Source organism: Seriola aureovittata, chromosome 17 (genome assembly GCF_021018895.1).
Source record: "Seriola aureovittata isolate HTS-2021-v1 ecotype China chromosome 17, ASM2101889v1, whole genome shotgun sequence".
Classification (NCBI taxonomy): Eukaryota; Metazoa; Chordata; class Actinopteri; order Carangiformes; family Carangidae; genus Seriola; species Seriola aureovittata.
The window spans coordinates 19779145-19803221 of record NC_079380.1 but is presented as its reverse complement, the minus strand read 5'-3'; the positions used below and the strand labels follow the sequence as shown (position 1 = coordinate 19803221).

At 40.3% G+C, this 24077-nt stretch overlaps 1 protein-coding gene across 2 annotated transcripts in view; it reads right to left on the bottom strand.

The window, feature by feature from the left end:
- LOC130185731 (vesicle-fusing ATPase) overlaps nucleotides 1-24077 on the bottom strand; it is a 37960-nt gene that overhangs the window by 2130 nt on the left and 11753 nt on the right. Inside the window, exons 2-20 of one of the 2 annotated variants that reach the window (XM_056402355.1) lie at nucleotides 20848-20865; nucleotides 12760-12845; nucleotides 10688-10787; nucleotides 10532-10571; nucleotides 9302-9468; nucleotides 9057-9167; nucleotides 7683-7758; nucleotides 7022-7177; nucleotides 5975-6174; nucleotides 5720-5885; nucleotides 5399-5473; nucleotides 4955-5142; nucleotides 4093-4188; nucleotides 3850-4006; nucleotides 3435-3568; nucleotides 3083-3229; nucleotides 2761-2895; nucleotides 2260-2373; nucleotides 1159-1214 (exon numbers count right to left, since the gene is read on the bottom strand). In XM_056402355.1, the coding sequence (XP_056258330.1) occupies nucleotides 1159-1214; nucleotides 2260-2373; nucleotides 2761-2895; nucleotides 3083-3229; nucleotides 3435-3568; nucleotides 3850-4006; nucleotides 4093-4188; nucleotides 4955-5142; nucleotides 5399-5473; nucleotides 5720-5885; nucleotides 5975-6174; nucleotides 7022-7177; nucleotides 7683-7758; nucleotides 9057-9167; nucleotides 9302-9468; nucleotides 10532-10571; nucleotides 10688-10787; nucleotides 12760-12845; nucleotides 20848-20865 (2222 nt within the window). The remainder of the gene's footprint in view (nucleotides 1-1158; nucleotides 1215-2259; nucleotides 2374-2760; nucleotides 2896-3082; nucleotides 3230-3434; nucleotides 3569-3849; nucleotides 4007-4092; nucleotides 4189-4954; nucleotides 5143-5398; nucleotides 5474-5719; nucleotides 5886-5974; nucleotides 6175-7021; nucleotides 7178-7682; nucleotides 7759-9056; nucleotides 9168-9301; nucleotides 9469-10531; nucleotides 10572-10687; nucleotides 10788-12759; nucleotides 12846-20847; nucleotides 20866-24077) is intronic. The other variant, XM_056402356.1, reaches the window with a different exon arrangement.

Sequence of the window (24077 nt, the reverse complement as noted above, 5' to 3'; positions counted from 1 at the left end):
AACATAAAGATGGAGGGGAAGCTTTCAGTGCTTGCATGACATTTGAAAAGCCATGTTAGATCAATTAGATAAAATATTTGGCTAAAAAGATTATGATTGATAATGATAATGGGAAGTGCAGGGGCAGGTTTATACTACGTAAGATACATGAGAGATGAGTCCATTTTGAGAATGAACAGGATGTGAGGAGCAAAGAGAAGGTGAGAGACTATTTAACTTTTTCTGCTACAAGTTAAAAGTTGAATTTGTGAGAGAAAGAAGATGCGCTGGTTCCCACCCTCTGACCCTCAGTGCCTTTGCTGATACAGCCTTTATTTGTTTGATATTTGACAACTAGCTACTGGTGGCTAATGTTAGCTAATGTTAGCAAACTTTAGATAGATATGTAACTCTGCTAACGTGATGACTCTCTTCTACCATTTACCATTATCATATTTGTCTGTTATGCAGAAGTTAGATGGTCGTGCTTTTTAGCTTTAAAACGAGAGAAGCGTGAATTGTGCACAATGAAAATATACTATACTATACCATATACTATATAGCTCACTATACACACTACAACACAACAATGGGTGATTATGTGAAGCTGCTACTGCAATCAAAATCCTATAAACTAGAAGTAGGGGAAAATAAATGTGTAAATGCTAATCTAAGAGCTAACTGGCAAGCTACAGAGGTTGTTATCCTAACCTTCGGGCACTAAGCTCATTCATTGCGTTTCTGTTGACCTTACCAGTAGCACAGCGAGAGCGACGGACACCTTAAATTCTGATTTGATCTCCTTCATTCAACCTGGTGATTGCAGAATAAAGCCGTTAAGGTCAGTAGTTGATGAGAAGAGGTCACTGATTGTTTGCTATTCTTCCGCACTCTTAGGAAAATGGGAACATCCCCTTTCTGTGTGTGTGTGCCGTGGAAATACAAGATTGCAGCCTTCAAAATCAATCTTTTTTTCTTTATCTTTTTTTTTTTTAATGTGTCGTTACAGAGCCGTGTTCAACTCCTGATGGTGTAAAAGAAAACGAGCTGACAGGTTAATGGAGAAACATAAAATGGGAAGAATATGAGAGAGTAAAGGAAGAGGGTTTAAGCTGACGGAGGCCGCCTACAAGCCATGAAAATGAAATGACAGTTAATTGGTGAAGCGGTTGTACTCACGCCCCCTCGTCTCTGAGCAGAGACAGGAATTTGGTCACTCTGTAATCGTGGTCCATCTAGAAACAGAAAAAGGGAGCAGAAGGAGAGAGAGACTGAACAGCCTGTTGACAGTAGAAACAAACGGTGGTAACAATAACAGGCAAAAGTCAATGTGGGGCCCACAGTCACGCCAGAAATCTCCCCACAACTACAGCTGGTGCCAACATGGAGGTCTACTGTACTGTAGTGGCTCAATACTCTCGCTGGCCAGAGACATGATCAAAGGCCTTCAGTTCTTTCTTTGAGATGAAGGCAAAATTACTGCATTCCTCACATTCATGTTCATACAGTCAGTTCAGCTGGAGGGCTGAAGTCAGTCTGAATTCGGCCTTGGAGTTGCTGGTAGCGAGAAGCCAAGCGAGCTGTTTTTCTCTTTGTGCTAAGCTAAGCTAACCAGCTGCTTCTTATCGTATAGACATGAGAGTGGTACGAATCTTCTTCTTGAATTCACAGCAAGAAAATACGACGACGTTCAAGTGAAAAAAAAATTTCATGACCTGGTGCCTGAACAGCTCCAGTGTGGATCAGATTTACTGAGTACAGACTGTAATATTGATCTGACTGAACAGATCTGGATCTGGTGTTGGACAGATCTCACAGTCTCCCCTAAAACCCCTCATATAAAGGTGCGGTAGTGGTGTGCATTGCTGCTGCCACACCTATGTTTAACACATATGTCTTCTCTGCCGAGGACCATTCTGTCAGGACCAAGAAAGAAAAAGACATATTGTTTGCATTTATGTACTTATGTTCTCTGGTGGCACAAAGAAATAACTGCATAAGGGTATTATTTGGAATAGTAATTATCGTGTCTTTCTGACCAAGTGCACAGAGTGAGATACAAACACAACAGACCAGTTTTAACTGCTTTTGACTGACTGATTGATCAAGGTAAAATTCCTGCGTTCACATGCAGGCATGCACTCTGAGAATCCCATTCATATCCAAGCAAGATGGGTATTGTAACTGAAATATCTCTGACTGAATCAATACTGAATCGAACCAAATGGAAGTGAAACAGAAGTCGTATTGAGTCCGACTGCCTCGGTGAGTGGTTTGTACCTGCAGCGACATCTCGATGAGCACGAGGAGCTTCTTGATGCCGATCCAGACTCGCTTCCCTTTCAGCTGCTGTGCGATGCTGGCCCGCTCTTTATCTGTGAAGCTCCCCAGCAGCTGCAACAACAACAGCAACACACATTAGAGAGGTGAGGATTTTTAATAACAACTTCAAAACCTCAGAAATAAAGAAAAGAAAGAAAGAGAGCCAGTGAAAGCATCCTTATGTTTGAGCCACTTCACAGTTTCTTTGTGGCTTTTGTGAATAGTTTTTCCACACAAACACACACACACCAATCTTTTTTTCCAAGGCTGCGTGTGTGTGTGCATGAACATGTGCTCTTGAGGATGGCTCTGTATAATTTATCGCATCCATCTGTCTGTCCTTGTACAGGCGCACAATTGTGAGCATCTTTACCTTCAAGTATCCACGTGTGTGTACATTTGACTAGATGGTAATGAACACCTGTGATTGCGTTCATGCGTATATGTGTGTGTATGAACCTCTAAGGCGTCGACGAGTTGCTCCCCAGTGGAGATGTTGGGGATGTGGATGGTTGTGCTGAAGGCGTCCAACATCTCCATCTCCTGCAGCACGTCCTTCCTGCTGGTGGTGCCGATGATGAGGAGCTTCCGACCCTAAACACACACAACGCAACTCCAGTCATTTCCCCTGATGAGTGAAGGTTATTTGTCCGTTGTCAAGGTAATATAAGTAGATAATTCATGCGTGTCAAGAGGCACAGTGTAGATAGAGATGTGTAGGAGTCAACCTGAATCAACAGTATAGTAACAATATTTGTAATGGTGTCTTATGAAGTCTGACCTTGGGTGGAGCTTTCTTCAGCAGCACCAGCAGAGCCTGAAGGACCAAGTTGGAGAAGCGAGGACCAATAGGGACGTAGTCCAGCAGACGCTCAATATCATCCACCACCACACAGCTGAGCTGCGACTTATAGGCGTCATCGAAGACCTGAAACAGACGAGGGAGGGAAGAGTGAAGATAGGAAGACATTAATGGAGGGAAAAACAAAGTCAGTGTTGAAAGGGAAGGGAGCAGTTAAATAAAAAAAATGATTTCAAACAGATGGAACAGTTCCATAAGCCGTTGTTCTGAATGTAAATGTTTCATTGTTTGCTGACATACTGTGAGGGTTAAAACCCATCCCAGCACTTACCTTTTTGATTGCCTGGCACTTGGAGATCTCTGAGTGTCCAATCATCTTGTCTGGAGAGCAGATCTTAATGAAGGGGAACTGCGAGTCCTCTGCAATCTTAGCTGCCAAAGCTGTTTTTCCACTGTGGGGTGGACCTGTGTGTGTGTGTGTGTGTGTGTGTGTGTGTGTGTGTGTGTGTGTGTGTGTGTGGTGTGTGTGTGTGTGTGTGTGTGTGTGTGTGTGTGTGTGTGTGTGTGTTGAGAGAGGAAAGGAGGGGCACAAGTTACTGACTGCATGTGTCTGTATTAGTATGCATGCAGCTATTCAGTGCGGTCAAGTAGAAGTTGTTTATGTAATTAAGTGCAAATAAGCTCATGTCAGTCAAACAGTACAGTATTTTATTATTTACAAAACTGTACGGTTTCTGATTTCTCACCCTCCAACAACACAGCCACCAGTGGTGTGCGATCACTGTTCTTGGTCTGCTGCACCAGCAGCTCTCCATCATCCAGGACATGGGTGACCGGGTCGCCCCATTTGATGATGCCGTTCATGATGTAGCTGGCGTAATCCTCCTGGTTTGTACCAAAGGCCTGGAAAAAAACAAACAAACATGAGTGTTAGTATGACAGGATTGTACTGTACTCTGCAGTCAGGAACAAAAACAACTGGTACATACAGGTTTTATGTCATTGTTGAGGGAGCCCAGGAAGTCATCTCTGGTGACCTGCAGCTTCTCTGCCCTCTCCATGTCCACCTCCACTGTGGATGTGGCCTGGAGAAGGAATATGCACAAACAACTGTTAACGGCTCAGTAACTGTCTCTCTGTGCGACCTGAACATTTTCAAGTCAGAGTCAGAGGACAATGACATACATGACAGTGGTACTGAAGTATACATTTTTACATTATTTATTGTTTTATGAAATAAAAATAAATGAAATTGCTTGAGGTATTTTTTTATTTTTTGGCCTTGTGCCTTCGGGTAGAGGAGAGCAAGAACAGCACCGCTATCACAAAATGTTGATGGTACGTCAAGTATAACAAAGTGCTAATATTTTTTAACTTGAGTAATTATTTTGCATGTGTTTGTTGTTTGTTTTGTATTTTATCCTGGTGAAGCACTTTGTAATCTCTGATTGTGATAAGTGCTATAATTACATTATTACTTTACCTGCTCTTTTTACGGAGCTTTTTAACCACATCTCACACCCTTCATCAGGGATCAGAGGTGCTTATTTGTCATAGAGTTGGTTTAAATAGGTCACATGATGACAAATCAATGCAATGAATGAATTTCACATGCTGATGAAGGCTGTGACATGTGGTTGAAAGCTCCAGAAAACATGAATAGGCTATATAAATCTTGAGTTAAGATTATTTTGTCAACTATTACTATTTATTTTTCTATTATTTTTGCTTTCTCTAATGAATTTAATATGTTCTTGAAATTTTTACCACCCTAGTTCCCAGCATGCTTTGGGTGATGTAACCACCCTGATCCTAATGCAAAGCTCTGTGTGTTTGGCAATGCCAAGTGACCTTGATGTGGCGGTTCATGGCGGTGGACTGAGCGGCCCTGACCAGCCCCTCCAGCTCTGCACCGCTGTAATTCTTGGTCTCAGCTGCCAGTTCCTTGATGTTGACGTCACCAGCCAGAAGATTGAAGTTTCGCATCTTGTTGGTGTGGATGGTCAGGATCTGGACTCGGCCCTTCTCGTCAGGCAGACCTGGAGGTTAGAGGATGCGGAAGTGACGGATGGAAGGAAAGGGAAAAGATGGAAAGAGGTTTTTGTCTCTATTCACAAGACAACACTGTGCTGCTTTACTGGAGTGATGCTCTCAACAAAGAAGATGTATTTCAGTATATAAATATAAATATGACAGACAGTTCTATATTCTGTAAGAGAGCTTTAATTATGGAGCCTGAAGCTGAGAAACAAAGAGGGAGCTGAACAAAGAAAGAGTTTTTTTCTTAACACTTACTAATTTCCATCTTGACCTCAAACCTGCCAGGCCTCATCAGGGCGTCGTCTATCAGGTCAGGTCTGTTGGTCATACCTGGAGAGAAAGAGAGAGAAGGACAGGAAGAAACTGAGCTTAAAGGAGTAAGATATCACATATGTACAAATAAATTATGTTGAAAATGTTCATGTGTATATCTCAATATTAATCTTAATTAGCCAAAATCAGTATTGCACTTTTTGGAGACAAAAGGCATTTTCCACTACAATTATTGAAAAATAAAATAAAATGGATGCTCTGCTTCATCAAACAAGTTTCTCCAGTTTCTCTGACGCTACTCACCGATGACCAGGATGTTGTTGAGCTGCTCCACGCCGTCAATCTTAGACAGAAGCTGGTTGACCACGGTGTCGTGCACGCCCGTGCTGCTGGCTCCCGTGCCTCTCTGCTTGCAGATGGCATCCAGCTCATCAAAGATGATGATGTGGAGGCCGCTGTTGGCTCCCAGCTGGAGACAGGTCAAGTTTTAAAACAATCAATTCAGCTTTGTGGTTTTTAAATCAAACATATAGAAAACGTCCGCTGAGCTTTTCTCACCCTCTTCTGCTCGTCCTCTGCGTCGGCGAACAGTTTGCGGATGTTGGCCTCAGACTCTCCCACATACTTGTTGAGGATCTCTGGCCCATTTACGACCTTCGGCTCACGGGCGTTGAGCATCTTCCCGATCTGTCGGGCCATCAGTGTTTTACCACAGCCCGGAGGTCCAAACAGCAGGATGCCCTTCACGTGCTTACACCCTGGAACAAAGAAACCCGGGAGGGAAGAGGAAGAGAGGAAGAAGGAAAAAAAATGGAAGGTCGAAGATGGAAGAAGAATCAGGAAGGAGGGATGGAAGAAATAAAGGAAGAAGTCAGAGGACAGAGCAGGGATGAGGGAGGAGAAGAGAGGAAAAGACAGTGGGAAAAAAAAGATAAATTAATGTTATAAAATAGTTTTATTTGCTCAGAGCCAGAGGGAGAAGAAGCTGGATTAATAAAATGAATCATAAAACCAATGAAAAACTGTATGTTATTGTTTCTGTGTGTGTGTGTGCATGTGTGTGTGTCTGTGTGTTTCCTCCATGGTTTTACTGCATATTAGATTTTGCTACTGCAGGGAATAACATTGCAATCCAAATAATGTCTGATCTATAAAATACATTTCTTGCTGTAATTAACTTTAAACATTTAAAGGTTTTCTCCTGTGTTTTATTTGAAGTCTTGACCCATAAGAAGTTTTAACAACCAAAAACCATCTCAATGTAGTTTTACATCTCCGCTCTCAGGCTTCTCTCTGGAGCTCTAGTAACAACAGGTCGGTGAGCCAATCAGAGGAGAGGAGGCTCTGAGCTTCTCTTCTGATTGGCTCACCGACCTGTTGTTACAATATGGGACATTTAAGTGAAAGTACCTGCATTGAATATATGTCTACAGAGGACAGATCTTAAATCTCATAAATACATTTAAAAATAGAGACAAATTCTCTCACAATCATCTAATTAAAGGATGGTGGACATAGAGGACAATAAAAAACCCTATGTAATTTTGCATGATAAAATATAAAACATGACAAAAAGGGAGTGAAGATAGAGAACAGGTTTCTCACCCATCTGCTCCACAATATCCGGAGGGAAGACTCGGGAAGCAAAGGCTCTGCGGAAAATGTCAGAAAATTCCTTGTCCAGACCTCCGATTCCCATCTTCTCAAAGTTCCAGTCCGGGTTGATGATTGTCTGTCGAGCCTCCTTGGTCTTTGCCTTACCTGTGAATACACAGAGGGGAACAGCTTAACCTGCACATCTCGGAAATAAATTTTAAAGCCAGTGACTACACAAGGGAAAAGAGTAAGATATCTGTAAAAGGCTCTGCAGGTAAACCATGTTTATAGGATGTGTTGATTTAGATATACAGTATAAGATGCAAGTCAGTAATCAATTAAAAACCAAGTTTGGTCAACAGTTCAGTCTTTGCTGCTCAGACAGGGAGATTCAGAAAACATGTATTTGTAAGAGAAAACTGTGATGTCCTCTTACTGCCATCTTGTGGAGCAAATAGACGAAGGACCGTTACATGAGTTTAATGGTTGTGCAACATGAAATCCAGCTTTTTAAACCATCCATGTTACATTTACAAAATAATGCTAAAAGCGATTCTGACTATATTTGCCCTGCGATTTAATGACTCATTTCCCTGCTCTTAGCCTGGAGCTGGACTCAGTAAAGTGTTGGGAAACATCAGCTTCCTGTGGGGAGAAAGAAGGAACATACCGACAAGTGTGAGGGAAGAACTCTCTGCCTTCTCAAAAATCACCTGGCTGTTGCCCACCATCAGCCCATTGTCGATCTGTCAGAGAAAACAGAGTCACAGTCAGTCCATTCAGGAAAGTGGCATAATTACACTCTCTTCATTAGCTTCCTTTATTTACCTCAAGCTAACAATAATAATATCAAACCGATACTGATATTCATGTGTTAGTCAAACACATGAACGCATCTTTTCCTTAGATGTTCCGATGAAGTAGAAACATCTCACTCCATCTCCTGATCAAAACATCAGCTGGGTGAGGACTCTCATTTAGAATATTAATGTAAAATATACACAAGAGCAAAAGCACAAATACTGAAACAGAAAAACAGAATAAGGGTGATGCGATGTACAGGTGTTGATCATAAACGTCACATTTTTAAAAAATGAAATAACGATATCGTGTTAATAATACACGTATGATAATGTGGTGATGACAGCTCTGACCTTGTGGATCTTTTGTTTATCACTTCATCTCGTTGCCTTTTCATTATCTAGTGTATCTAGGAGCTTGTGTGTTGTGGTATTTGCTTTCTCTCCATTTCTCTTAACATGTATACTTTCACCCGTATATATGTGTTTTTTTATCATCAACGTTTCAGGATTAGGAGCAAATCTCTCTTAAAGTTTGTAGTTTGACTTTTGTGTGTGTTTTAGTTTGTGTTGCATTGTCTCATTTCAAGTGTATTTCTCTCAGTATTTGTACTCGTAATATTTGCATTGAGAGATACAAATACTGAATGTTTGTTGTAGCACTTGTTGTATTTATGGATTTCGAGTGCATTCCCTTCATGTTTGCACTTTTGCACTTGTATGTACCTATAGTTGGTAGATGTGTGGACGTGCTGTATAAGGATCAAGATAATATTCAAATGTGAAATTAATTATTCACACCATTAAACAGCAGTAGTGTATGATATACATACGATACATCATTTAACAATGCGCCACTGTAATATGTCAAATACCTTTGTCCTGATTTATTGATCAATACCAGCCTGCGCCATTTCGTCAAAGCAATTAAACTTGAATCTGACTCTGTTATTTATTAATTAGAGCTCAATTATGTGTGTGAATGTGTGTGTCCAGAACAATCAATAAAATCCCACTGGTGGCAGAACTGAATCAAAGAGACAATCCAATCAAAGGTGAAAGCGATCAGTAACAGCCTGACTACAGCCTGGCACAAAGATTTCCATTTTGTGACATTTAAAAAAGAGATAGAGTCACAGTCTGAGCAGACTGAGGTTAATAACCCTGAGCCACTTCAGCAAAACTCAAATCTGACAAAGGCTTGAGAGCAGTGATATAGTTGGCTCAGTATAGAGGTCATGTACCTTCTGCTGTTTCTTTCCAGAGGCTGGCTCTCCCTTGAGGATGCTGGCGTCCATAGCCTCAATATCCTTCACCACCAAGCCAAACAGCTTGTCGCAGAAAGTAAACACGAGCTGAAAGTCAGAGACGCAAGAGCAAGGTCAAAAAATCCTGCAAAGCAACATCAGCGACCAACGAACAAAGCCAAATGTATGTGTGTGTATCTGTGTCTGTGAGCTTGGTTATTTTGAGGCGTGTGCATATAAACCTGCTGGGTGACAGAGAAGGCCTGGTTGTTGAACTGCTGGATGAATTCAGCGGCCATCCTGTCTGAGTCATAGGGAGAGGAGTCGGTACTCTTCTTTTGCAGGAAGTCAATTTCGATTGTCATGGCGCCAATGCACTGCTTGGACTTGTCGAAGTTGTAGTTGGACACTGAGGGGACAGACGGAGGCAAGTTTATCTCCTACAACACCCAGAATTTCAAGCTTTGTTGTGTTTTTTAACAAAAGGAGAAGAAGAAGCGACTGCACAAAACATATCAGAGCATAAATGCAACATCTAAGCCTAGACTTGAACAGTTTAGAATTCAGTCTTTCGATGGAAACAGCTACTTGATAAACAGAAAGTGATAATGCTCTGATTGTAATGTGGAAAAAGTAATGTTTGCTCCAGCAGGAGGCAGCATTCAAACACAAACATTGATTTGTCCAGCCACTGTCCAGTCATAGCTTCCTGTTGCAATCATGACGACCCATGTAAAGCCTCTCACATGCCGAAGTGGCAACACAGTAGGGCAGCATTAGTAAGAGCAAAACTGATAAAAGTACTTTTATTTGCTTAAGCTGCGTTCATTAGCATGTCTGGCTAACAATCTTTCAGTAGTTATTGATTATTTCAGAAATAAACAAAGCCCGTATGTAATTAACTACATTAGATTGTGGAATTACAGATTATATATATACAATATATATATATATATTACCAACCAACCACACAAACAACTATTATTTCCATGTCTTCTTCATGGATCAACAGCTAAGTTATTACCTGAGACATGCAGCTTTATTAGTCTTTTACAATATCATGTATGCCGCCATCAAGTACATTTATGACTAATGTACAGAGTCCTTGTTTTAATATCTTTTCTATATATTAATAAAAAGAGAGAACAGTGGAGTGTTTTCAACCAGCTCATGGAGCTAATATTAGCTTAATCAACTAGCTAGCTACAGCTGATCGGCTCACAAAATCAATGGCTGCCCTGCAAAAATGAAACAAAGCATCCACTGTTTCAAAATAACTAAGAATTTCTGGTAGTAAATCTTTCACTGTTATCATTGTAAACTGTAAACTACATATGAGTCTGAAGGCTTGACATATCTATCTAGAATAACTAAGGGGGCATGGTTTAATGAACGATCAATCACAGCAACAGAGCTTTGATTTTCTGTTTCGTATACTATCGGATTCAGCCGTCAAATAAAGGATATCCTACCTTCCACCTCCTGGCCGATGGAGAGACCGGCCCATTTCCTCTATAACAGAGATAAGGGAGAGAAATATTAGCAAAGACTGAGCATTGAGAACTGGTAATTAATTAACAATGTGAGAGTGTGTGTGTGTGTGTGTGTGTGTGTGTGTGTGTGTATACCTGTGGCAGGCTGAAGGCGATGGTTCCAGGTGCCACAGTGTGGTGGGTCTTGACTGTAAACACAAACTTGTGGTTGGGTGTCGTCTTCACAGTCACATGTCTGCAGAGAGAGGAAACAGTTGGACCCTGATTATCCAAACTACTTAGTGCTTTGACCTCAACTTTTACTTTTATCTGAAGGGGTTTAGATGAAAGTTTTCTCTGCCGCCCTACGTGGTTTCTTGCCAGGAGTGGGTGGTGGCGATGCTGTTTGACAAGAGCTCTGGCCATTGTTGCGTTTACAAGACAATTCATCTGGAACCATGTTTCTCGTCAATGTTCAGGCTCCGTTTTGCTAGCTTTAGCAGCCAGTTGCTGACTGCTGTTTGCTGGTGTGTAGGCAGCTACCTGCTGAAAAACCAAGGCAGGCCAAAAAAAGACTACAAACGTCCACAGAGCTAAAGGAATCACAGGTGGGTCACAATTCTTAGTGGGTTTGTCATCCTCTCTCATTACATGACATTTTTTCCAGTGCTGATTAAAAAATATTGATTAGTGCCGGTTTAAAGTCAAATACACCACTGATATTTTTACTGTCACACTAAGCAGGTGAGGATAAAGTGACAGAGTCCTTGGAGCACAGTTTAACTGGCCAATTTCATACATACATTACTGATGACTTGTAATCGGTTAATGTTTGATGGTTACTAAGATACCACCGCCCACCTTCTTCGTGTGAGCCACACTCATCAACACTCATCAAAAGAGTTTATGAGTTTAGTAGAGAGAGATTTTTATTTATTTATTTAGCTCCTCTGATGTTGATGCTGAGGAATAGTATATGAAATTATTTTACAACATTGCATATGTTGAATATTTACTAACGCCTTCATTTTAAAAGATTCATGTTTCCTTGTAGGTAATCTACTATAGAAGCTTCTTTAGGTCAATGGACTGCCAGCATACTACAAAGTGCTGAATTTATTTCATAAGATGAATTTTAATTTGCAATAATCAGCAATGGTGTTCAACCTAAAAAAAAAAAAACTATTGGCAACACTGCAAGACCAACACCCTGTTTAGTGGCACTGAATGATTAAAACAAGGCTGCAGTTGCCATGTCAGTAAACTGAGGTTACCCATTTATTTTGAGACCTGTCAGTTTGCTGCTACTTTAAAGCAGGTATATAATATGTGGTCGTGTTTGTCTTGGATAATCTATAGTTCATCTTATTTTTAAAATGACAGCAGCTAATGTTGGTGCGACCCTCGTATGTGCATCATAATCCATACAATGACACACAATGAGATCTGAAGTGACTGAATGTTTATCATGCCTCAAAACCCACTGGAGAAGATTTTATTTCACAAAGACTAACTGACTCCAGAAACTAAGAAAATAATGGTATGTGTAACTTCCCACTTAATCACTGAGATTAAAAATTATTACAAAAGCTGCACAAAAGCATATTCCTTGTCAGTCCACCCACATGACAGCAATAACTGTCTGAATCTTCAGTACAAGGTGATGCCAATACATCAGATTGTGCTGCATTTGTTTATTGCTGAATGTGGTAAGTCGAAAGTGGGAAGTACATAGTTACTGATTAGGTGTGATAACATGGATATCCACAGTAAGGATTTTGCTTTTTAAAGTGTCTGTTTGACCCATATGGATAACAACCCCTGGTTTACAGTAAACATATGACAGGCGAAAAAAGACTTCCCACACACTGATTTACGTTATCATCCTTGAGATTTTCATTATATCAAACCCATTTTATACTACTTTACATGGTCTGCATTCTTTTTTCTGCAATAGACATTTAATGTTTTCATATTCTGTCATTGCCTATCTGTTTTTTTTTTATTTTTTACAGCATATTCCTACAGCTTTAATTATCATTATTACAATGCAAAGCAAAATAATCACATGCTGAAAGCCTTTATTGACTGTGACCTTCTGGATAAATGATGGCTAATCAGGTGGGTGGATAGATGGGTGTTTGAATAGATGAGAAAATGAGAGATGCCCTCGTTTATTCGCCGTTATTGACAAACCCAACAATGGATGGGCGATAATGACTACTCACTGTCCTGACTGTAGATCCTTCTCGCTCACCACGGCACAATTAGTCAGCGACAGCTCATCTGTTGGGCATCGCGCAGCTTGCATGGTCTGCGAAGAGAGAGATAGAAGAAGAGGAGGAAGGGTGGAGGAGAAGAACGATGTTTACAAGATACTGAAAATGACTGACAGATTCTGGTAGAGATTATTTTCTTTATGTTTCAGCATGAATTTATTGCCAAAATGATCACTAAACATGAATTCTGAGCTTGTCAAACATCATATCAGAAGGAAAAAGTAATACTAAATTACAACCAAAACCCACTTTTAATAAAAGCCCCCAAATATTAGTTGAACTTCTGAGATCTGTGGACTGAACATTGACAGTCATTGAAAATAGTGTCAAATTAATATTCAGAAACATGTCTGAAATCTGAGTTAAAATTAAAGTGCTTGAAATTACGACACGTCCATTATGTTTTGCTTTTTAATTGTGTTAAGTTAGATGATTTCTGAAGTAAATACATTCATTAAAAGTGTATGCCATGAGTTTAACATTGCACTCCTCCAACACTGTCCCACTCACAGTGTTAGAGGATAATCAATGCAGCACAACCAGATACACTATCTTTTCTATTCCACACAATGTTATTTCTTGCCAAAAACCTGCCACCTACATCACCCACAATGCAACTCAACCGCCGACAGCAGCTAATGTAGCCTCAAGCCACTAGTCTCAAACAGAGGTGAGCAGCACGCTACTGAGGTCTGGCAAGCTAACTTCTTTCAAACTCCACGCACAGGTGTTTTTTTACATTTTCAAACTTGTTATCTACAGACACAACCCACAGTTACTCAGCACTTGAATACATTCATAGGGCTTCACACAGCTACCACAGGAGCCACAAATAACTTTATAGAACAACCTGTAACAGCTGTGCTGCGTAAAACTGCCAGAGTTTCCCTTTAAAGGATTATACAGACAAACAAGGTGGTAGAAACATTATGCAACTATTAAAAACAGCAATTGCACATCTGTCATTCCAACTCTTATTATAGATAAAACTAGTGGTTTGGTTTGTGACCCCTTCTCCTCAGGGCCCCTTATCATCTATGAGTCGTTAACATTTCCACCAAAGAGCATTAGTATTCACAAACTAATTTTACTGAGAACTTTTCTGTAGGTGAATGCAGGACTTTTAAATGTAATGGAGTATCATTAATGTCACTTCCTCCTCTGTATATAATTCAACCTAAGATCGGGCTATCAAGAGAGATGACTCATCAGTATTTCACCTAGAATCTATAATTAGTAAAGTGAAAATCATTATGTGAAAAGGCGCGTCACTGTGTGTGGAAATTTTTCACTTTACATTGAGGAAAACTTCTGGTGAATTGTAAAGCTGCATTTAGCATCTGCAGCTTGCCAGACAGGCAGTGAAAAGCTTCAGGGAAACAGAAAAATGAATCACTGTATCAGATGTTTTATCCCAAAGCTTGTTAAGAATAGATACAGGCAACCTTTCAGTGTTACCAAAGGAAGTGTTAAAGCAAAGATGTAATATGGCTGGTAAGCTTTATGAGCGCCGTGATCACCAGATGGTAAGAGATGGACAGATTGGCAATAATATTTTTGGAATAGTCTAAAACCCACACAAAAAGCGAAACGGTTTAGTTTTATCTCACTCAGGTGAGGCGTAAAACAGGAGAACCGACTTGTGCATCTAAGTCCATGCTTCTCTATGATCTGTACACTTGCTTTTACCCTGATTTCCGATTACAAAATTCACATAATTCCTTATCTTTCAGCATATCCTACAGTTTAAAGCAGATTATTTTGTATCAAAATGAAGATGAGTCCATCTGAGACGGAGGTATGAATATTTCAAATCAGATGGAAGAAACAGATGGACCATCATTCCCGCTCATGTCGGCCACAGACACACTGACATGTTCTCATTTCAACACAAATTGAAAAGCCTTTGCAGAACAACCGTCTCTGCCGCAGAGACGAAAAGGCACAAAAAAATCAAACGCTGGGGTTAGGTAGATAGAGAAATTCCAATGCACATCACTGCAGCCTGAGCACACGAAGTGGTAACCATGGTAACTGCATTAAGCAATCATACTGAGGCTCTGAAAATAAATCAGGCTTTACCAGGCTGAAATGCCTCTCCCTCGGGGGCAGCAAAGTGTTACTCTGCCACAAATTGTTTTAAGTGATTTGTCCCCGCGAGGCTTTACAGCCAATACTCCCACAGACCATCCGTCCTGCAAATATGATGTATCACAGCAAATGCATCACTGACACTGGACACTGATAGACTCCTCTGTGTTTCCTATTTGATTTGTGTTTTCCTTTAACACTAGCTGAATAAATACACAAAGCAAGTGTTTCATTCGAAGCTAACAATACAGCAGTTCACTTCCATACACTGTTGAAACTTCCTCCCTTTAAGAGCACTTGAGTGTGAGTTTCTGTGTCTATTCATTTGGGAGATGCTGTTATTCAAACAGATGTATAAATGAGGCACAATTGGAGCTACAGTAGATCACAGAGAAGCCTCCAAGAATAATTACCTCAACACTCACTTTCCACCTGACACAAGGCTTGCAGGTGCATGAAGCAACCTATAAGAGCCCGGCAAATTACAAATTTTGAGAAAGACTCAGAGAATCAAGAGAGAGCGACAGAGAGAAAGAGCATACGAGGTGAATATACTCTCATAAGATGGGTCTTCAAGTGACTTTTGATGAGAGAAGGAATCCAAAATCTTGATTCAAATCTGAACCAAACAATAGAAGAGTTTAGACCAAGACTTCCCATAGTTATTTTTCATATACAGATAGGCTGGGGTGCCATGAGCTGTCATTGGCTGGTTGAGGACCAGACGTGATGCAGCACTTTGAGCCACTTGCAAAAGTTTTGGGCGTTTTGCCAGCCCTGCCAGAAAGGCATTACAGTAATCAAGGCAAGAGATGGCAAGCACCTGCACAAAGAGTTGGCTGCATATTCAGTCAGATAAAACCGCATCTTTATCACGTCACATCATGCAAGGCGGCATTACCAAGCGACAGATGCTAAATGCTCTGTAAAAGTTCATCATCAATCCTAATGCCCAGGTTTCTTGTACACTTTCAGAGTTTCAGAGTTCAGACTTATAGAGACTGAGCTAAAGATGGCACTTTCTCATTCATTTTGAGGCAGGCTGAGATCTAGAGTTGTCTGCGACAAATGACGGGATAAAGTTGGGTGTCATCAGCATAGCAGCGGTTAGACAAACCATGCTAGTGTATAACAGGATGAAGGGAGGTGAGGTCTATTGCTAACAGAAGGCATAAGCACAGATCCCTGTGGTACTCCAGTGGAAAGGTTTGTTAACCCTGTGAGGTAGGGCTCAAACCAGAGTAGTGCTGGACCAGAGATGTAGATTTCAGATAGTGTGGACAAGAGGATTTGTTGGTTGAATGTGTCAAAGGCAGTCGCCAGGTCCAGAAAGTTGGGAACTGAAGACCCTTCTTGCTGACCTCAGGGTGGCTAAAAATAAAGATTTATTTTTTCAGTTTCAAAGGTAGTGAAAATATAGTAGCTTCACCACAAAGAAAGTGGCATCAGCTTCCAAAATACTACATTAGTTTAAACATAGTTTCACAAATGATGGTTTGTTGGAAAGAAAATATTATCTATATATCAGCAGTGTTCAACTCCGATCAGTGGCAGTGCCTTTGTGCAAAGGAGATGGAGAAATAATGCAGCAACAGTTCAGAGAAATTGACAGTTACAATAAGTCTGTTCTGATAAATTATGTCTAGAGCACATACTGGTGACCTGCCAGCTGGCTTTGCTCATAAGTAAATGCTTAACAATATTATTAATTCCTTAAATAATTAATACCATTGCTTGCAACAGCAGATGTACTGTATGTGGACAACTGAGAGTCAGGTTAGACTCATGTTACTTTGCTGCGATGGTATTGACTTGTAGTCAGTGTGTTTTTGAATGTGTTAATCCATAACCAGCTGGCACATAAATAAATATCCACCCCTGTCGAAGCTGCTGCCTTTGCAGCAATTTAAGATCAGCACTTATGAGTTTGATCTTGTGCCAAAATAGCACAAAATCGCACTGCTTTTGAGCTTTTCTCATTAGGAGAAAAGCTATGGATGGGAAACAAAAACTGTTTCATGGGCAGATCCAGGTATATACAGTTGGGTCCAAAAGTCTGAGGACACTTTCCCAAACTTTAATTACTGCCTAATCATGTCTGCATACAAAGTACACAACCCAGTTGTTGATAGGAAATTCTCATCAATCACATGTAACATAATCATAAATCTCAATGATCACTGCATCCTGAGGTATTATATACAGTTAGAAAGAAATAGACACAGGAGGATATGAGCTAAATATGTAAACACTACAATGTATAATACACAACTGCATATCAATTTAGAAATTGAAAGACAGTAGATATAAAGAGGGAGTGGGAGAGTAGAGACAGAGAGACAAACAGATAGAAAACACTGCAGTACTGGCATCATGCCCACATCATCTGCACCCCTGTAGTCTGGCCAGACACAGGTGAGACAGAGCAAGACCAGTGTGTCAGAAAGTCTTAAAGGGGCCTTTCACTTACGATAAATATCAGCTCTTTCCCTTTCTTGACTTTAGTCGTTTTTATTATCCCAAAGAGGATTTTGTCATGGTTGCTGAATTCCTTAGTAGCATCATTCAGTGTGCTTATGTCAAACATCTTGTACAGCACAGCCAAAATACAACAAGGACCATAAAAATGATCCAACAACACAAAGAAATACAGCCTCAAAGATGATCAATTATATTTACAGTATGTAGTACAGTTTGTTTATACCAAGCTCTAAAATGTGAATTTTATTTGTGTCCACTTCAATAATATCTGGTCCTAAATCAAATTTAAGATATGTGTAAAGGTAAAACTACTCAAAATGAAAGCTGCATTAATTTTATTATTATTAGTTTGTTTTGGGCAGTAGAACAAGTTGTATCTCAACATTGACAAATATTGACCTTATGAAGTTCAAGGGTGAACGTGTCAGCATTGGCTATTTTCATATTCATCAGACACAGAGCTACATTAACATTCATTTAAAGTTGTGGTTCTGGACTGTAAAGTCGACAAAACGGTAAAGTTGCAGCCCATGAAACTACAACAATGCACTGAAACACACTACAAAGCTGAGGAGCACTGCATAGTCAATAACCAGCTGCGACAGCGTGGCTTGTGTTTTTTCACCCTGTGAGTCTGTGCGTGTATTTGTGTGTGTCGCTGTAGCACTGTGGTCCCGGAGACACGTACTGTAGCGGGAACTACTGAGGCTCTGAGTTCTTTGGCAGGTGTTTATATGTCTGTTTGTATGTGGACAGATTTTGGCACAACAATAGCGTCACAACCATGCAAGATTTACATTTACATTTACTCATTTGGCAGACGCTTTTATCCAAAGCGACTTACAAGTGAGGGAAAACACTAAACTAAGTACTAAGTAGTAAATCTGTTCAATAAGGCAAAGTGCAAAAAGATCAGGTAAAGAAGTGTATCGAAAGTGCATATAAGTGCTAGTTCAGCATGTTAGGGTTTTAAAGATACAGTCAGGTGACTTTGCAGGTGTGTAGTTGAGATCAAAATGAAGGCGGAGTTTGAAGATGGGTGTGGTCCGACATATGAGTACAGTCGGAACGTCAACATGTTGACAGGTGTCGCAGCTGGTGTGAGATCATTGCAAGATAGACTATAGTTTTAAAGTATATTTTTTTGGGCTTTTGTGCCTTTATTGGACAGGATAGTGGAGAGAGACAGGAAATGGGGAGGCAGAGAGAGGGGGAATGACATGCAGTAAAGGCCGTCCGATGCGGGACTCAAACCGGGGCCAACTGCAGCGAGGACTGTAGCCTCTACACATGGTGCGCCTGCTTAGACCACTACGCCACACGACGCCCCATAGACTATAGTTTTAAGTAGATAAGTCATGATGAGTAACCTCTTTCATATTACACACAGTAAATTGATTTATTGTTAATATAGAAATATTGATTACTACAGTTTTTAAGTTTCGCATTCGATTGCATTGCCAGCCAAATAGTCAAAAGTCCTCAGGAACACTTTGAAGATATTTATATAGTCACTTAGAAACAGTCACGAAAGGTCTTACTCGGAGCTACTCTGATTGGTCCAAATGTCATTGCAGATATCTGAAATATTTTTATCTGCAAATATGTTAAATGTACTTATAGACAATAAAAGACAGTTTTCTGTTGAACAGGGTGTGCCACAAACTGGGGAATGAAAATCTTTCCCCTTGTGGAACAGAATATAAATGGGATACAGGATGAAAAACATTTTGTGGTAATGGAGATGAGAAAGATTGCTTTCAGCAAGGACAGCAGAGTGGCACAGAAATCAATATGGACGATACGGAAAGGAGTAAAGAGCCAAAGCATCATGAAATAGTTGAAATACAAACTAATGGGATGCCCTAGAAAGCATCTCGGTAACCTAGAAAACAGTGAATATCAAGTTTCATGACATGGTTTATTTAAAATCCTACACTGTGTTTGTTCAGAAATACAGTTTCTGAAGGTCAGTTGTTCAAATGTTTTTCTCCCCAGGAAATTAAAGTTTAAAGAATTCCAGAATCTCTACGCTCAAGATGAAGTCCATATCATTTAATGGGCTCAGGAACTTCTTAAAGGTCCCGACCAATCCCGCTCGACTGACTTTGTAGCTGACATGCTAGTACAAGATGACAACAAGCTAATGTATAATGTAATACAGGCATTTATAAATATTAATAACAGAACTTCAGCTTCAGTTGCAATGGATTCCAATAGTTATACGTTTTCACGGCAAAAAGAGAATAATCAAAATGTCCATAAAAACTTTGCAAATCACACCTGAAACAGAATTGTTGTCTTTGCTAGGAGCTGTTGTGCGGTTAAATTCTGCATTTTAACGCTACAACTGCCTTTGCTGTTCCTCATTTGTAGCATTTTTTGCAACTAATCAATTGCAGAGTAGACAATCCACTTCCTGTTTACACTGGCACGCCCAGTGTATGTGAATGGTCATGTATGTGTGTGTTTTCAGGTGTGATAGTATGGATGGAGATCGTTTCTGATATGAAGCTAAAACAGCCGTCTGGACAGAGATCGTTTTCAAATGAAAACATAGTAGTGTGGACATAGCCTGAGCAAGCTGACTCATGCATGGTGCTGCCAGTGTTCGCTTTCTATTGTAGTGTGCTGACTATATTTTGGATTGGGTCCAATGATCCTCTGGTGTATCTCGGGTCTATTTAAAAAAAAAAGAAAAAAAAAGAACAAAGAATTACATGACAGGTTTGGGGGATTATACAAATAAAAATTGACTTGACTTGACTTGACTTGACTTGACGTGACTAGGTTGGACCTATTTCAGATCACAAACAAACATTTGGACCCATCCAGACCTCCAACTGAAACATATTGTGCAGAGGAAAAGTTTTCTTTCTTTCTTTCACCACGAAAACTTATCATGACTGGAATCCATTGTAACTGTGGTGATTCCACACTGGCCACAGCCTCTGTTGTGATCTTAAATTTGGCTAATGTGCTGTAATACCAATCTACCTCACTATGTTAACTCTGTATCAGACTACCTGCCACCTGAATCAAAATGGCGAGCTCCTGATGGAACAAATCCATTTTGTTCTGGGCTTCAGAGACTACGCCTTCTGTGCAAGTTGTAGTGCGACAAGGGGAGTTGATTGATGGATGCTAATGAGTTAGCATTTCCAATCAGTCAGCATATGACACCTTGCTTGACATTGCAGCTCAGTCACTGGGTTGCAATGGTGCCAGACACTCTAGGGTTGCTGCTATGTGTATGGTTGCCTGGCTCCTGAGGTGCTAGCCAGCTATCCAGCCTGCAGCAGGGGGGCTGAAAGCAGTGACGCACATCTTCTATACCACCAACTCTCCGGACAGAGAGCCACAGACAGACAGCACGCTACCGGGCAGAAATAGCAAATATATTCCACATGATGAGGAAGATGGCAGCTCTTTTTGAGAGTTTAACAAGTGTGTATCCATACATACCTTGAAAAATATTACGACCTTGTGGGCGCCAGCGTAGGCAAGCAGAGAGGAAGGACAGAAGACAGTATTTGAGACAGAGGGGGGGACTTAGAGCAGCAAGCTGCTGAGGCTGAGGTGCGAAGCTGCGGTGGCAAGTTGGGATGGTGACAGATGCATGCAAGCCAGAGCTGGGGGTTGCTTTGATTGGATTCAATACCATTTTTCAGCATTTTATCTCGTAACATTTTATATCTTTTCTTTTCCAGCTGCCATAGTTACAATTATCCATTTCCAAGTCTCACCCCCAATCTGGCAGTGGTATGATGATGTGAGCCATATGCAGAGTGCCATGCCAAACATACAGTTTATCACAGGGTTCATCTTCCCCACATAAGAAACAAAGTGCCAACTCTCTTATTGTGGTAAGAGACATGGATACAGAGAAAAGAACCTGGTTTTGTGCTCTGATGGGAAAATGTTTACTGTTAATGGATGAAAGGAGAAATGACATCAAGGTGACCATACTGGGAATACCGGGAATTTTTACTTTATGTTTCGTCTACGGTTAGTTCTGTTAGGACTGGATCAGGTTGCATTAGCTGGCATGCTCAAACAGACAAAACATCACAGGTAAGTGGAACAATGTCAGAGGAAACACAAGGTAACACCAGCTGTTTTGCATAGAGTTTCCCTGTTTGCCTTCCTGCTCTAGTTTCTGGGCAGACTACCTTCGCCTCGAGGAAGCTCTGAGCTGCCTCATGAGGAACAGCAGAGGGATGCACGTTGCTTGTACAGCAGTTGTGCAACTTCAAGGAAAATATCTTTATAAGAGCAGAAAAGGATAGGAACAACATTTTTTGTTTTTTCATTTTATGCATCTGTGTGTTATGAATGCTTGGAAATATTGGCTTGAAATAGTTTCACATTTTGGGAAATACAAATATAAATTCTGTACAATCAATATGTAGCTGGAGCCAGCAGCCTGTTAGCTTAGCTTAGCTGTCACCCCTGGTTCAGTGAGTGTAAGTTGCTCCCATCCGGTCGCAAATATACTATGGCTAGATGCAGGACCAATAGACTTAAAAACCCATTTGTCCTTGATACCATAAGTTTTTTGAACAGTCTTATCTTACTCTTTGTCTTTGGTGTAAATTTTGTAGCTTGATGCGTGTGATTATTGTATTTACGGTATTTATTTACTGCTGTGTGTGCAACAAGTTGCTCCTCTGGGATAATACAGATTACCTTGAACCCAGTCTAGCTTAGTTTAGTTTAGCACAAAGACAGGTAGCTTCGGGTTTTCCTTGGTGGATCCATTGCAAATACAACCAATCAATGCCAATCAGTGTTATTAACCTAAAAGTATTAAATATCATTTCTCTCAGAGGTCTTATATTGGGTTGCTCAATAACCGCCACTAAAAGCAGGCACATGGTACAGATGAGAATGTCTTCACATGTCATCAGTTACGTCGCACATCTAAAATGATACAGGTATCCATATGCACTTCACCAGAAAAAGGAAGCTGTACTCAACACACCCTTCACCTCACTTAACACATCGCGAACAATAGTTAACATTGGCCTTCCTTGCCACCTCTGGACACAGCTCTTGGTGAGTAACGGAACGAAGTTTGATGCTGAACTCACAACATTTCTTCTAGACTGGTAAGTAAACAGCTGATAATGCTAATGATAGCTATGTAGCAAGAGCAAAACGTACAAATAGCGCCACAGGGCCCGCCGGCCCATACACGAGCCCAGTCAAAGGTTCTGAACGGGAGTAAACTTTTGTCAATATAGACAGGCTGCACCTCGTTAGATCGGTTAGAGTCTATAGGATTCAAATATTCAGTTCATTTTACCACCATTCTGAGATTCTTGCTCCATTCCTCTATTATTTGTATTCCTTTAGTCCGTAAGGGTCCACAGATCACAAAAATCAAAATGGTATTTTGGAGCTTTTTCATTGTTCTTGTATAAAGTATATACTATTGGTAATTATGTAATATGACTTTTTTACAGGCAAGGACTGAAAAATAAATAAAAAATAAATAAAAAATATCATGTATGAGCTGATACAGTTTAGGTTGGGTTGTAGTCACATGCAAAACAAGCACATTTTCAGAAACTAAAATATGTTACCTTTCAAATGAGTTCTCATAAATGCATTTTGGCCTTGAAGCTCTTCCGTTACAAGCTTAATACATTTACATATGTGAATTGATGCAAATTAGGTTTAAAACAGGTTTGCTCTAAGAGGTTACGGTGCTGTGTTTTCCAGTTTCCCACAAAGAGAAAGAAGGTCACCTCTTCATTCAGTTTCATCTGTTCACTTCAACAGATCTCTCGTCTGTAGAAAGAAATTGTGTCTGAGCTCACTTCAGCAAACGTCATTATCTTCAGCAATTTTACTCTCTGGTGGCTCGTCATTATAAAACCCTGAATCAAATTTCTCCCTTGCATTTTTAATGAGCACACTTTTTTGATTATTTTACTACTCATCATGCCTCCCTCCCTTGAGCATGGAACAAATCTCTTGTCTCTTCAATATATTATTAAAAATGTTCTTCTTCTCTTTTGGCAGTGTGCTGTGTGTAAAACTGCAGCATCAGGGAGTGGCAGGAGAACACTGCAGTCAATCGCTGCATCTCACTCTAAATATTCCTCTTATTCCAACTATCCCATTGAATTATTCATCCTGCTGTGCCTCAGGGTGTATCTTGTCAGGTGTCTGCTCTGGCAATCGATGGGTCTGCACAATGGGTCTCACAACAAAAGGTTTAAAATATATGGTTTTGTTGAGGAATTGCTCACATTATCACCCAACTCATCAGATCTCCACAGTTCCTCTTTAGTGTCTTTCAGCTCAATGTTTTTGGTTTCACAAACTGCAACTTTACCGCCTCTTGATTAGGAACAAAGTTAGCGGCTAGCTGGTGAAGATACTGAAGCATCAAGCCGGCTACAGAACCAGATATTTTCCTCAGGACTTGAGTTGGTGGGAGCCAAACCAGTGCTGAAAGGAGGGTGAAAATTGGACTGAACAAAACACAACTTCACATTAACGATAATGAGGTTCCATTCAACCATGGTGTGCAGATTTAATGTTTTAACACTTAATATGGATTTAACACAGAGAAAATTTAAGATACAAAATTTTAATTTCAGTTTTCCTGAAAAAAAAAGAGATATATACCTACAGTATACAATGCATATTTACTACTTCACTTTCAGTCAGTTATGTTTGTC